Here is a 14558-nt window from a genome sequence, read left to right on the forward strand (position 1 = left end):
GCAGGATTCTGCACCTTTATCTACCTCAACACATCAGAGCCTGCTTGTTTATGATGCTTAGGGCACATTCTGTCTTGCGAAACAGCTCTGACAAAGCATGGAAGTGTGCATAGCATGGCAACAGAGTCCAGTATAACGCATCAGCTGCAGCTATCTGCAAGACGGCGCCACTCAAAACTTCTCTGGGTGTTGACAACAGGAGCTGTGATGCATGCTCCATTTGGGTTTTATGCTTCGAAGGACGGTGGTTGTCACAGGTGACCAATTTGAAGGCTTTTGTTCTTGCCCCACACAAGGTGTTCCTTGCCAGCCCTGCACATAATTTCAGACAGCGGTAACTTTAGCTATGTCTCGATGTCTGCAGCTAGAACTTGTTTTAGTTTGCCAGGTTGATAATATCCACAGAACACCCCTAGAAGATGCTGAAAAGGAGAGACTATTTCTAAACAACTTGCTCCATGTTGTCACAGTCCAGTGGGGTCCACAATCTCTATGAAATGTCACTGCATGGCAATTTTGCTTAGTGCAGAATTCCACCATAATGCTGGCAAGATGCCTGAACACTGGCGCATTGAGCAGGTTGAATCGCATTACCCCTTATGCAGAGCAATTTCTGAACATTGTGCAGCCTGGCCCCAGTAATGCATGGCAACATGTGCGACTACATCTGCTGGGACTTGTGCCCCCCCAACCCAGTAGATGGAACCCACACGGTGTCGTGTGGCTCTATGTGGTAGTGGCCTGTGTGCGCACAGTCCACTACCGCATCAGCTATATAGGAAGGAAAGGCAAAAACCTTGTTCCTTCCACCATGGCATACACCATGCTCGAGATTTGGCATAGTCTGGCTTTGTGCAACTTTGCACAACGCCAGACTACGCCAACAGCACTTTGAAAAATGCGCTTATACGTTGGCCAATGGGGCACGCCAAGGCCTGTGAACATTGTCCAATGAACGTGCGAGTTTGTGATCTAAGGACATTCACGTAACAGCCACTCAGCGTCTCTACAGTTTCTTTCGCGATGCACAGGAAACTTGGACGCCAACTTGGAGCCCTGGGTATGTGCCAATTGGTTTGTGCTGCTCTTCATTCAAAGTCTGACGCTTGCTCGGGTAGCTAGGTACATGCCACTGAGAAAGTGCCAGTCTACAATGACGAAAATTTATCCTATGTCGAGCGTAATCGAACATGTATTGAAGGCTCCTCAAGGATAGCAACCTGACGCAGTCGCAGGCTGAGCCACAAATGCACCGAGTAAGTGTCGCTTTTCAATGAATGCCTTTCATGCCAATGCCTTGGTGAGCAGCGCCATGAATGCACTGGTTATGCGCTGCCCTTCAATCAACGTCTCGCCAACCTGGGTCACTGAGTGTGTGCCACCGAGCGTGCAGCAAGCAAGCGTTTGTAAGCACGCCACGCTTCTCGTCATGGAGGCCACACGCAGACTTCTCGGCAGCGCCAGTAGCTGGCGCAGCATGCCGAGAATGAAGCACGAGAGAGGAGCCTGGTTGCCGCAGGATGCGTTTCGCAGCATTCGCACGCTTTGGCGCACCATGCATATTGAATGCTATGCATAGGCTTTGCGGCTACAGTGCTAGATGGCACCAAGTGTTCTTTGGGAAGTGTCAAGGTGAAATTACACTGCAGTACACGTTACGGCACACATAACTAGTTTCTATGTTTGCAATGCGTTGTATGGCTATATTGATTAATTGCTAATGCATAAGTGTCGACAGTCATCGTGAGATGGGTATTGCCACAATTTTTTTCCTTAACAAAGTTTACTACTACTACTACTACTACTGCTACTACTACTACTACTACTACTGCCTCCATGATCAATAGTGCACACGGTGCCGAAGCAAATTGGAATTTGAACTTGCTGAAAGCATGTCACGTGATCATACGTTGCCTTGCGAAGCACTTTGTGATATGGCGGAGAGCCAAATCACCGAATTTTGCTATTTTTGGCTCGGCGCTCGATTGCGTTTGCTCCGTAGACGTTACCAATGCGAGGACTGCTCCATCCGCGCGCCATGTGAATGCTAGCTGTGTAGTGACCTGATTCACGACACATGTCACATCACTGATTCATCGGTGATCACATTCATAGTGTGAATCCAGCTTTGTCAACATCGCCAGAGAAAAGGGAAACGGAGCCACTGGCCAAATATACGGAGTGGACGAGTCGTGCATTTGCGAATAGAGACATTTTTTGAAAAGATTTCAGTGTTATTGTATGCAGTTATTGCCACGGGTTATATGCACGGATTTCAGTTTCTTTGGGGGGGGGGGGGGGGGGGGGGGCTATATTTGTAGGTGCGCGGGTTACACGCGGTGGCAGGCTATATGCGGAAAAATACAGTGATGAATGGAAGAAGGAGGTTATTCATCTATCGGGACTGCAAATTATTTAGTAGTGTTCTCAGTAAGAATATTTAACTCATCTTGAAAGTGAGGACAAAGCCAAGTGATAACAATTAGATATATTGGGTGTTTTGGCATGCAAAATGTGTACCTCGGTTTGGCTCGTAAGTCCCAAAGGTGCCAACTGTCACAGGATTGCATACTGGTAACCAGTGCATATTTTTGCGGCTATCAGGGCAGTGCTTTGCTGCATGTTCTTCGGGTGACTTTGTTTACGCTCACCGCCTACTTGATTTTCATTACGCCATTGCTGGCCATATACTCTGAGTTAGTTTTCATGAGGACAACTTGTGCGATTTTCGTGCAGCCCGAGTTTGTAAGTAATCACGCTCACATATAAAATTAGAAATGTATGTCGCATTATGTTTGTATTATACACATCTTTCCATTTCATAAAGTTTAATGCTTGCAAATTTACTTGGAATCTCTTGGTTGGGCCAAGTATTTCATATATTGGGCTCATTCGTTGTATCGTCTGATGTGTTGTAGGTGTTTAGCTAGGGGGAATGTCATGCATGACGCGCCATAGTCCTTAACACTCCTTGTTCTCTTTTGTCCGCACAGTGCTTGCCCAGCACATTACGGTAGGTACGCCGTCATATGGCAAATGCTGTGCGACAGTGGTGCTTCATATAATAACATGAATCAATACAACTCGCATCCAGGTTAGTTGCTAATGATTCAGCCTGGGTTCGGTAGTGCAAGACAAGACGAGGACAAGGAAGACACCCGCCCTGTTTCTTTCTTTGTCCTCATCTTCTCTTGCGCCACCATACTCATAATGAACATCAATGAAAGCACTTCATGCACACAAAGCGAGAAAGCGCGAAATGCAACACTTGCCGAGTGAACTATGTTTTGTCCCTTACTGCTTGCACGCAGACCCATGCCTGTACATTACTCGTTTCGCCCACCACTTGGAGTTCGGAGACAAGACGCACGAGGTGTCAATGACGGCACTGCGCATGGTGCAGCGCATGAAGCGGGACTGGATGCACACGGGCCGTCGGCCGTCGGGACTGTGCGGTGCCGCGCTCCTCGTCGCTTCCCGGTTGCACGACTTCAACCGCACCATTCGCGACCTGGTGCGCATCGTCAAGGTGTGCGAGACCACCATTCGCAAAAGGTGAGAACCCCGACCCAGATTGGCAGGATGAATAGATTGCATTCACATTGCATGCACTCACCTCTGCCCCATCATATAGTAATGGCTTCCTTAAAGTAATATATTGTCCTGTGGAATGCAGTGTCGAAAGGACAGGAATGGCTCTGTGCTGCATCATGACCATTGCTCGCTATAGTGAAACAGGTCTAGAGGCGGCACACTTGCCTTTTAATCTCTGACTTCATCGTTGTTACTGTTACACACCATCAGGTCATTTTCGACTCTTGGTAACACCACGAATATATATCAACGCCAGTGAGGTCTGTTTAAGGCAGTTTCTGCACGCTCACTGAGGTGCTTCCTTGTGGCCTGAAGACTCCTGTCTAATCAACTTGTGCACTGGCAATCCCGTTTTCTCTTGCCTTTTTTGCACAATTTTGTTGCTTTTACCTTTCACCTTCCATGCAGTAATATTATGTTTAAAAGAAAAGCTCACACACACACACACACGCAAAAAGAATTTGCCATGCCATGAACAGTAGTAGTGCACTGGTAAAAACATGTAAAAATAGTGATATCAGAAGATTCGTATGCAAGCGTAGAGTACTGCGTAGTGTTGGAAAATGGCCTTGCGGCTACAGGGGCAGTTGCACGCTGTTTTGAAATATGTGCATTGCCAATTTGGGACATGATGCCATACAGGGCTAATATTTGGCATCTCTTGCTTTCCCATGTGTAACATTGTACTGTAGACAGGTGTGCTGAGGAAAGTGCTTTGTCGTGCAGGTTAACTGAGTTTGGAGAGACACCATCAAGCAAGCTGACCCTCGACGAGTTCATGACGATCGACCTAGAAGAAGAGCAAGACCCTCCCTGCTTCAAGGCAAGCCCGAGCATGCGCCCTTATATTTCTTGCTCCTGCTTCTGCTGTTGTCTTTGCAAATCCTGCTGTGAGGCACCATTTTTTATGTTTTTAGGTGCAGTATATGGAGGCATGAATCCTGAAGTGCAGGGCATCCGTGTTTGGCCACTATAGCCTCTTGAAGGCACTTTCGGTGTTTGTTTTTCTATATCTAAGCGGTTACTGTTGGCTATAAAGGTATAGGGATTTAGGGAGAGATATAGGGATTTAAGTTGTGATTTGGCCTTGGCGGTATTTCCGCATGAAAGCATTGAATGTGTCTGTTCCGTTCCTCCTCCATGTCCATGTGCTGTTAGCGCTACGTCAAATGCTTTCCTCGTAAAGGATGTAGATTTCCTAGGGGGAAGACTGGCATAGATTGACGTCCTGTCATCTTGTGACATTGTGCAGGCGGCACGCAAGAAGCAGAAGCAGATATTGGAGGAACAGGGCCGCCTTGAGAAGGTGTCCGAGGAGATCTCCCAGCTGCAAAAGAAGATTGAGGCTGAGCTGGAGGACCGGCGGCGAAAGGTTCGCGGTCGTTTTGCATCGCATGCCAGAGGTGAGGCCACCATTCACAGTTCCTTAAGGGCGAACTGCAATGAAATTTCACTCTGGCTAAACTGGTTATACATCAGTGCTGGTTCAGGTTCAGTGTGCTCCAATTTCATTCCGGTTCAGCTAAATAGAATGTATTAATGGTTTACACAGCCCTGAACTGGTTCAAGAGCCGGTTCGGCACAGTAAACTTTATCTTACGCTGTAGGCGACATGCTGCTCAATGTTGTGTAGCTACAACAGCCATACACACAAAGACGGTCGTCATAGACACGATACTGTCGAGCTTACAGCTCTGCAATTCAGCAGTCGTGAACGATACCGCAATTCTGTAAGCCGTACCTAGTGATTCATCTAAAGCCAACAAAACTGATGTATTAAACACAGCTCCAAAGCGTACCGCTAATATGCAGTTTGGACTTTTGCAAGACCTTCATACGCAATGTAAGAGATTCATGTAAGCTGTAAATTCATGCATTAACCTTGTTAGCCTTAGATGCTCTTATGAATGAAGTTTACAGAACTGCGATGTCTGTTTCTTGTGCAGAATTACGGATTTGTAACCTTTGTGCTTCTATTTCTTTCTTAAGCTTACTGATCTTTAGCAATGTTTTTTAAATTACAGGCCCTAAATATACATTCTGCATCATACAAATGCACTTGAAGATAAGCTGAACATTTCCTTGTCACTGCAGACATTGTGTGTCCAATCATCTTTCCCTGTACCTTGTGTTCAGGATGATGGGAAATGTTTATCAAAGAATAAGCTTATCATGTGAAATGCTCATCATGAAATAAAAAGTTCATTCATAAATGAAATGCTTATCAAATGTTTATCTGTGATTCCTGTGAACAGAGACAAACACAGTGAAATGTCAAACAAGTGTGCTGTTGGCTGGTTGGCATGTAAGCAGTTAAAGGTTGCAGGGAAGACATGAAATCATTCAATGTCAGCCACCTAATTTTCTGTGGGGGGAATCGGCTAGAATTAGTCAAAGGTTTTGCCGTTAATTGAGGCACATTTTATTCGGCCAGCTGGCGCAATTTTTTATGCTTCAGTTCATGAGTTTACTTTGTTCGTTGTCGGCACATCGTTAATGATTCCAAGCCTGTAAGAAGCATGCCCAATCATATCTGAATGAAGGCTGAGTTTGTTAGTTAGCGGTGAAAATTCAAACAGATGCGGGGCCACCTGTGGCGCCATCTAGTGAAACGGCAAGATAAGTGAGATGCAACAGAGCTTCCTGGAGCAGGTTAGTGGAGATGGAGAAGCTTCTGGTCACCTTACACATTGAGGAGTCCTTTAACACTCGGCTCTTCTAACACCCCAGGAAGCACATATGCAGGCTATCTTGGCCGAACGAAAAACATAGTTACACCATTGCGACTTTATTGTTTGGGCGCTTGCTGCAATAACTTGAGCATTTGCCAGCCTGGGCTCTGATATGTTGCTGTACAGGCCCGTCCTCTGACAAAAGTCAACTTTGTTTTTGCTTTCATTCAGAGCGGTTGAGCGAAGAAGAAGAAAACCGAATATCGAATGAGTTCATCGTGGGAAACACCATGGAGACCATCAGTGCATGCCTGAACGATTCCCAGCAGAGCAACGAGGACTCTGCCGCATCGGGATCGGCCGTCGAGAACTCGCTCACCGAGCGGTTAGCGCTACGGCAAGAGCCCGACGACTCTGACCCGGATGAAGTCGAGTGCGTTGACAAAGAGAAGCCCAGGGAGCAGAGCGGTATCGTCACCTCTTTACGACCGACCGCCGCCACCTTGGGGCTGAAGGAAAGCATCGAGGAGTGCATGCGGGTCAGAGACTGTGTTGGTGGGTGCCGGTTCAGTTCGTTCGCTTATTTGTCCCGAGACATTCTGGAAGTGTTCGCAGGTCGAAAGGTGCAGCAAACTGCTTTTGACAGAATTTTGGTAGCTTCTTTGTTGCAGTGCACATAGACACCCAATCATCAGTAAAATGCATTACCATGGGAAAAAGAAAGGATCAGATGATTTGTACATGAGTTACCGTCAGCCCATCATAAATAGTGAAAATAAGTTACACATGCATACTTGGTTATTTTAATTTGGCAGCGCAACAACATGAATGGTACAGAAAAAACATGTTAAGCTTTATATACAATACCAAATTTTAACAAATAGCAGAAGTAATAGTAGTAGCAATATAGTAGCAGTAGCAGTATTAGTAGTACTTGGTAGTAGATGTGAAAATTGTTAGAGAGATATTCAGCCATCACACTGAACTGCTGCTGGAGGGTAAGCCTGTATTGATTGCTGAAACGCTGTTCAACACCAATTTTGCAAAAACACTTTAGCCTTACAGACTCACACTTTTTTCATTGTAGAAACGACAGCAGAATCCGGTGTCCTGGACTTAGAAGGATTGGATGACGAGGAACTTGATGCGGTGAGCTTCTCTTACAGTTGGCCTTTTGTATATTACAGAGGAATAACATGAAACGGAACGGAGCCCAGAGGCCTCTGTTTTGTATCCTGTATAAAACTCATTGATGTTCCAGTTGAATACTCTTCTGCACCTTATCTTCCGTGCTTCTGATAAATGCTAATTGGCACGTCAATGCATTTTGCCACAGATTTTAAGGACCCATTTCTCAAAATTGGGGCTAAGCAAAGGATTTCTGCTGAATGGATTTAATACCTCCACTACAGCTATTCCTTTCCGCAATTGGGATAAATGTTCTAACATGATAAACTGCGAAGTTAATCGGATAAATTTTGTTAATTAGCAAACATCACTCTACGGTTTGTCTCACAAAGTAGTGTCTACCTCTGTAACCCAGGTGAAGAGGCAGAATATCAATATTTACCACAGGAGATGTTTAATAAATCTGTTTCCATCAACACAGATAAACCAGTGTAGTAACATTTCTCTGATTTCCTTTCCACTGCAGGCATTTCATTTTTTAGTAGCATCAAAGGACCGTTGTTAAGAAAATATATGAAAGAACCCTAATTGGTTTGCATGTACAAGGAACTCTGTGAGTTTTAGAAGGCTTTCTTCAATGCATAATCACCACGCTCTTTTTGTAGCTTCAACTTGCCTCACAGGCAACTTCAGGGGAGTATATTACTTCTGTGGTCAGCTTTGCTTGGTGTAAAATATATCTTGGTGAATGACAAATGACCATGCATTTTTAGGTTGGCAAGTTATCAACTATGTCCTACCAGTGTTGTTAGGCTGTGTGATGCACCATTCGCTTAAGTTTAAATGCAAATGAAAAGAAACTGATCAGGACACCCACTATGCGTAATTACGTCAGGGCACTACATGCAAGCACTTTGCAGCTGGTTTCTAAGCATAGTGTAGTCCTAAATGTACGTTTTAAAGCCTGAATTATGTCACTATTACTAATGTGTAGACAAACCTGAAAACACAAGGGCACATTCTAGTGCTTGCCGATTTGTTTGCATTGGAATTTATACTGAGACTACATTGGTCGGTGACCACAATTGCTTGGCTTTGTCGGTAACAGTTATCTCTTGCATAACTAGTGTTATTAAGTTGCACTATTCTCTTCATTGTCTTTCACATGCTGGCATTTGTAACCTATTTTCCGTGTGTATGTGGGTGTGCAGTACATCATGACAGACGCTGAGGTTCGACTCAAGACCAAGTTCTGGATGGAAACTCATGCAGAGTATCTCAAGGAGATGGAAGGTGCGCACATTGAAATTTGCGAAAAATTCTTCTGTGATATGTTTTTAGACGAGTTCAGGGATAATGTGCATCGATCCTATGTGGGCATATCTTGATGACATCTTTCTAAGGTTTAGATGGGGCATGTTGTGCGAGTACCATTGGGACATCCAATGTTTTATTATAACTTTTTTTTTTTCAGAGAAGGAAGCACGGAAAGCATTGGAAGCAGAAGAGAACGCCAACAAGCCAGAGACCAAAAAGGTTGGTTTAAATTAAGGGACAGCTTCAGTCCATATACAGCGTACTCCTTTTCAGGCAAACTACAGTCGATTTCCCAATTTACAATCACACTTGATACGAATTTCTGGCTGAGGGCAGTCCTGGCCATAATCTGACTGGCAAAGTGCTTTCATATAAGGGTGATATGCGCATCCTATTTGCACACTGCATGATAAAAAATAAACTCAACTCCAGCTGACACCCACGTAATGCAAAGCATGCCTGGTTTGATAGAGAATGTTTGTTATGAATAATTCAGGGGTTCTGTAGTGAACGGTTAATGCGCTTGCAAGGTGCGTATCCTATAGATATGTCTATGTACGTATATACATGTAATATGTATATATGTATGGGCACATAACCCAGTGGCATTGGGTGTATCTCTAGAAATTCGCAAGCACTTAGTGCAAAGTGAGTGCAGGATGTCTCTGAAGGGTGTTCTGGGAGCAACCTGGGCAGAGTGGGACTGCACACGAGCGAATCCTCGTAATATTAGAAGTTTAGTGGCCTTTTTCAGTGTAAATCAATCCTTGTGTACGCTGAAATGAATATTCTTATTTCAGCCGACCAACAAAAGTGGTTCAGTGTACGGGTCCTTTATTAAAAATTAAGATGTCAGTGCCCAGATATCGAGAAAGTTGACGTCAGCCGCAGGTGTCTATATTTTTTCATGTTTCATGAAAGAGGCCAGATACCTATTGAAGAAAACTATGTGGAACTCGTCAAGAATGCTTTGCATTAAAATTTCTGAGGCGGCAACCCAACAATGAAAACAAGAGCGCCAACAGGTGTGACAAGCAAATTTCGTTGATGGTTAAGACGCTAATTATCCTCAACATTCCATTCTGTGCATTTAGCAGTGGCAACATTCTGGCACAACGCAAGCATGAAGGTTTATGCTCTTCAGGAAAGTCTCCTTGACAACATTGAGGACGTAAAGGTCCAGTAAACTCAAGGACTTTAACTAAACAGAATATTCATAAATATACATGAATATCCTACCTTCACTGTGGCACTGTCTTTGTGGTTTGCTGCGGATCACACAAATTTCAGAGAGCATAAATGTTTTTTTAGGTACTTTGAAATTTATGTCATCGAGATTATGCTGCATGTTGAGCCGAGCTGCCTGACAGGCTGAACGTTTTAAAACTAGTTTACTGCACTGTGGGTCATCTGTGGGTCACGGCAATATTTTGCCTGTGCGGCGGTGCAGGGATTTTTTCAATGCTCAAGCTGCATATGTCCTAGAAATCAACAAAGAGAAAGGTTCTTGTTGTTTCTCATCTGGTGCATCGTGGTGCCATCACTCTGCGTGTTGAGGAAGCTTCAAAGGAGAACGACTCCCTGTTGACTTACTGGTAGGTTACAGGCAAGCGGCCCACTGGTGGTTAGTGGCACATAGATATCGAGTCTACAAAAAAAATGCTGCCACAGTGAACATAAGGTGTAACTGGTTAGACATCTCATTGAGTAACACCGCTCTTGGTTCGTTAGCCAAACTACTTGTAACATGAATGGGTTATCAAGGTCACTTCAACTTCATTTGCATTAAGCCACTAAGCAGGAGCATAACCATCACTCTAGTGCCACGTCAACTAAGTTGCATGTCACAATGCATCCACTTGGACCTGCTGCGGTCGCAATGTAAAAGCACTTTAGGTGCTTGTTAAAAGACACCGGGTGGTCGATATCAATTTGAAGCACATGACTATAGCGTCTTTAATAGCCCCTGTGTTGCTTCAGGATGTCAAACCCAAACAATGAGTCATCCACTCAGCCTATTTGTCCCTTCACAGCCAATCTGATCGCACACCACTGGATTATGTGGCAAACACCTATCAACAGCGCAAAACCAACAGTTTTCTGCAGCACCCGATCACGGAAAGTGAACACAATAAACAGTAAGAGGTGCTAAGCTAAAACACTGACACGGGTTATTTAGATCTCTGTTCTCTAGTGACATCTTACTCTTCCCAGAATTCCTTGGAAAGTCAGGAACATCGAGAAACAGTGTTGTACGTTTGCGGCCATCGGCACAAGCCACGTTGGTGTTCCTTCGCTTCGTTGATCGCTTTGGTCTCTTTCCAGCGCAAGCGCAGAAAGAGGGCACCTATCCAAGCCAACACCGCAGGCGAAGCGATTGAGAAGATGCTCCAGGAGAAGCGCATCTCCAACAAGATCAACTACGACGTCCTCAAGAGCCTCAACAGCGACATGGGCTTCCCCTCCAGCGAACCGCAGCAGCAGAACACCCAGGTGAGACAGCAGCACTCTTTCCCAGGTAGCAGCAGCTGAAAACGACATGGAACATTGCATGGCCAGTAGATGGACTGCTCCTTGCCGTCATTCCATTTCTGTGGTGTTGCTCTCGGTCATTCACTACTGTGCTACGGGCCCAAGTATGCGCCACTTTCAAGCTCCTTGCTAGCAAAGCTGGGCTTTACTGCCATTTGTACTTTCAGCCGACCAGCACATGTCTGAAAAGAGCTAACATGGAAGAATAGCGTTGATAGCTGTGTGAGCTGGTACAAGTGCATTGACACAAACTGCACGACAAGACAGGACACATGGTAGTGAGAAGGAGACAGACGAGTTTATTGAAAAAAAAAAAAAAAAAAACCTTGTGTGTGCACGGCCAGTGTGTCCTGTCATCATCACAGTTACAGAGGTATAAATATGCAAAAAAAAAAAACAAGCTTAAGTAGACAAAAGCATGATTTCAAGTTCTTGTGGTAAGTTCAAGCTGAACTGATTCATAAATGAAGTTCATGAATATTTCCGTTTGTTTCTCGCACACACAGATCATTCCAGCTATGACTGTGGACGGCATCCTTGCAGAACAAAGTCTGAAAGTTTTAATAGTCTACATCTAAAGTAATAAGGCATTTTGTAGTATTTTTTCTACGAAATTTTATTATATTTCTGGTGTTGTATTTTTCACATCTTTAGGGTGGCAGGTCTCTATAGAATTTCTAGAGGCCCTTCATGCTCATTTCAGAAGTGTGCTGTACTTATGTTTCATATAAATGGGCTAGGCTATGTTTTCTTCCCGATGTAGCTTTAATAATTTTTTCTTTTCTTTCTTCCTTTTGCAGCAGCAGCCATCGGCCAGTGAGGCAGACAAAAGCGAAACACAGTCGGTCGTCTCTGAGCCGTCAAAGAAGAAAAGTCGCAGAGAGAAGCCGATCTCGGATAGTGCGTTCAGTGCATTGATGTCAACGGTCAAGTCAATTGCTATGTATGTTTGTGCACTGTTTTTCACATTGAGGGGAGGGCGTGGATTGTTTTCCGAGTTAGGGAGAGGCCTGACATGCTGCCACGAAGGAGAACCATATTCACAACCTGACAAAACTGTTAGGTTGGGCAAGTGATCTACCGAAAAATATTTAATCAAGAACCAAAACTTCAGTGTGGGAAGAAAAAAAAAGAATGTTGACGTTGGAGTATGGCAAGTACAGTAGAATTTCGGTGATGTGATCGTGCCTGATACAAATTTCGGGATGTTACAAATTTTTGAAAAGTCCCGGCCCAAGTTCATTAGTTTACAATGTGCTAAATTTGTAATGTTGCGAACCACTTTTTTGCGTTGCGGCAGATAATACGAACGATCAAGCCAGCGAGTTGGCCTCGGCGTGCTGGTAGTGCTAGGCAGTGGCTATTGTCAGGCCGGCAGAGCAGCTGCAGCGATGCAACGGTTGCGTTCCTTGGGTGGCCTATTCACTTCGTCCCGACTCCAACCCCGCGCATCCTGCCCCCCAAGAGTAAAGAAGAGAAAACGAAAGACACTTCCTTTGGGCGGTATCATGCAATTTCTCGACCTCTTCAAACACCTTGCAACTTTATCAGGAGCCGGCAAACACACACGGCCCAGTCTTGCTGTGCCAGCGGAATCGGCAGCATTTGCTTCCACGAGTAGCCATTTCTCTGTATTGCACGCCTTCCATCGTCTTCAGAACTCGATGACTATTTGAAACTTTTCTACCTTTGCACCCATCAGGTTGCACAATACAAAGTAGCTTCGCTGCCACAAAGAAAAGCAAACAGATTCCTTTACCTTGCACAAATAATGTAATTATCAGAATCAAGGAGCAGCTAAAATGCAGCAGCGCAATAAACTCAAGATAACCAGGCAGTTCTTGAAACGTTGGCCTAGGAACATGTGAAGTGCGCAGCTCGCTGCTGCCAAAACGCTCACGAAACAAGCGCGCCAGTGATTCAAATTCGCATCGGCAGATAGGGGTGCTACCTGCATGCCATGTGACTGCAGTAAAGAAATGATATGCTAGTTTTCCATGTTCACACATGCTTTTATTTCTGCATGGAGAAATACAGCGCTGTGGCTATCTGAATCTCGTCCTTATGGTGAAGATGACAGCGCTGCGTCAACAGAAAGTCGTGCTCGCGCAATCAGTGGTATGATGGCACCTCCTGAAGCCCGATTTTCTTCTATTTTGAAGACGGAACACTAAAGAAGTGCAATTTTCTGAAATTATGCTGCATACTTATTTGAAATATTTTGCCATGAGATAAAGGAAGGTCTTATGATTGTGGGGGAAAAAAATTAAGAAATTGGCATGGGGAGGAAAGAAACGATATAGGAGAGGCCCTGATGCCCTGAATAGGAATGCCCTGACTGACGTAGCTTTTGCTCCAACTTGAAGTATTGGAGAACTATTTAAAAATACTACTTCTTACATATAGTGACTATGTGTATGATTCGAACACCAAATCAAATTGGACGATATTCGTTTTATTATTCGAAGCTTTCAAACATTCATGCACCCCTACTTACTAAAGTGACGCTTTGAGATCAACTCCACCTCCTCTTCAAGGATGTTTACAGGGGCGGCAAATTTTTAGATCGCTGGTTGTTTTCCGTCACTGTGGGACCAGCCATGCTTGCTACAGCTGATGTAAGGCCCCAACTTGCTTGGGTCCTTGTCACCCTGCTCCTATCTTTGTGCTTGACCATGCTGGATTCAATTAAAGTTGCTGGTATTCGCCGACCTACTTTTTATGGCTAAAATGCAGCGAATGCAGGAACTAAATATATATATTCAGGATGAGTTATTTTAAGCCGTGTCCTTTATTCTCTGCTGAAATTTTTCTTTTTCTACAGGAGTCAACAGAAGGCTAACGCTGATGTCATCTCTGATGATGAGGTGAGTACAGTTGGCGCTCACCTCTGGCATGCTTCACGAGCGAAATTAAACCTGCCACTACTGGCTGTGTGATTTTAATGGACTTTTGATTACATTGTATTCAAAATATAACTCATTCAATTTTCTGTATGTTAACCTCACTGGTATGGCCAGTGAACATGAGTTGACTTGTCACTGGTTTTCTTTTATAAAATGTGAACACAATGTGGCAAGCATGAAACACAGGACCAAATTGAAAACATGGAACATTGAAGAATCAAAACTTCAGGTGCCACATTGAACATAGTTGAAGTTATAAACTTAACAGGCTTGCCTCTGGACCCTCACTGTGCCATCGTACAGAAAGGACATGGGCGTAACAAAAACAAGATGCATACTTTAAATGGTGTCATCATCACCACCTTTAGTGTTGGCTAATTTATGTCCGCTGCAGGACAAGAGGCTGTCA

General features: G+C 44.4%; 1 protein-coding gene across 2 annotated transcripts in view; it reads left to right on the plus strand.

The window, feature by feature from the left end:
• The window catches only part of Brf (Brf RNA polymerase III subunit), a 55615-nt gene that overhangs the window by 30703 nt on the left and 10354 nt on the right, over positions 1-14558 (plus strand). Inside the window, exons 6-15 of one of the 2 annotated variants that reach the window (XM_050181124.3) lie at positions 3312-3555; positions 4321-4417; positions 4847-4997; positions 6498-6821; positions 7354-7415; positions 8606-8687; positions 8869-8930; positions 11037-11204; positions 12044-12186; positions 14068-14110. In XM_050181124.3, the coding sequence (XP_050037081.1) occupies positions 3312-3555; positions 4321-4417; positions 4847-4997; positions 6498-6821; positions 7354-7415; positions 8606-8687; positions 8869-8930; positions 11037-11204; positions 12044-12186; positions 14068-14110 (1376 nt within the window). The remainder of the gene's footprint in view (positions 1-3311; positions 3556-4320; positions 4418-4846; positions 4998-6497; positions 6822-7353; positions 7416-8605; positions 8688-8868; positions 8931-11036; positions 11205-12043; positions 12187-14067; positions 14111-14558) is intronic. The other variant, XM_055072499.2, reaches the window with a different exon arrangement.

The sequence above is a fragment of the Dermacentor andersoni genome, chromosome 7 (assembly GCF_023375885.2).
Source record: "Dermacentor andersoni chromosome 7, qqDerAnde1_hic_scaffold, whole genome shotgun sequence".
In the NCBI taxonomy this organism is placed as follows: domain Eukaryota; kingdom Metazoa; phylum Arthropoda; class Arachnida; order Ixodida; family Ixodidae; genus Dermacentor; species Dermacentor andersoni.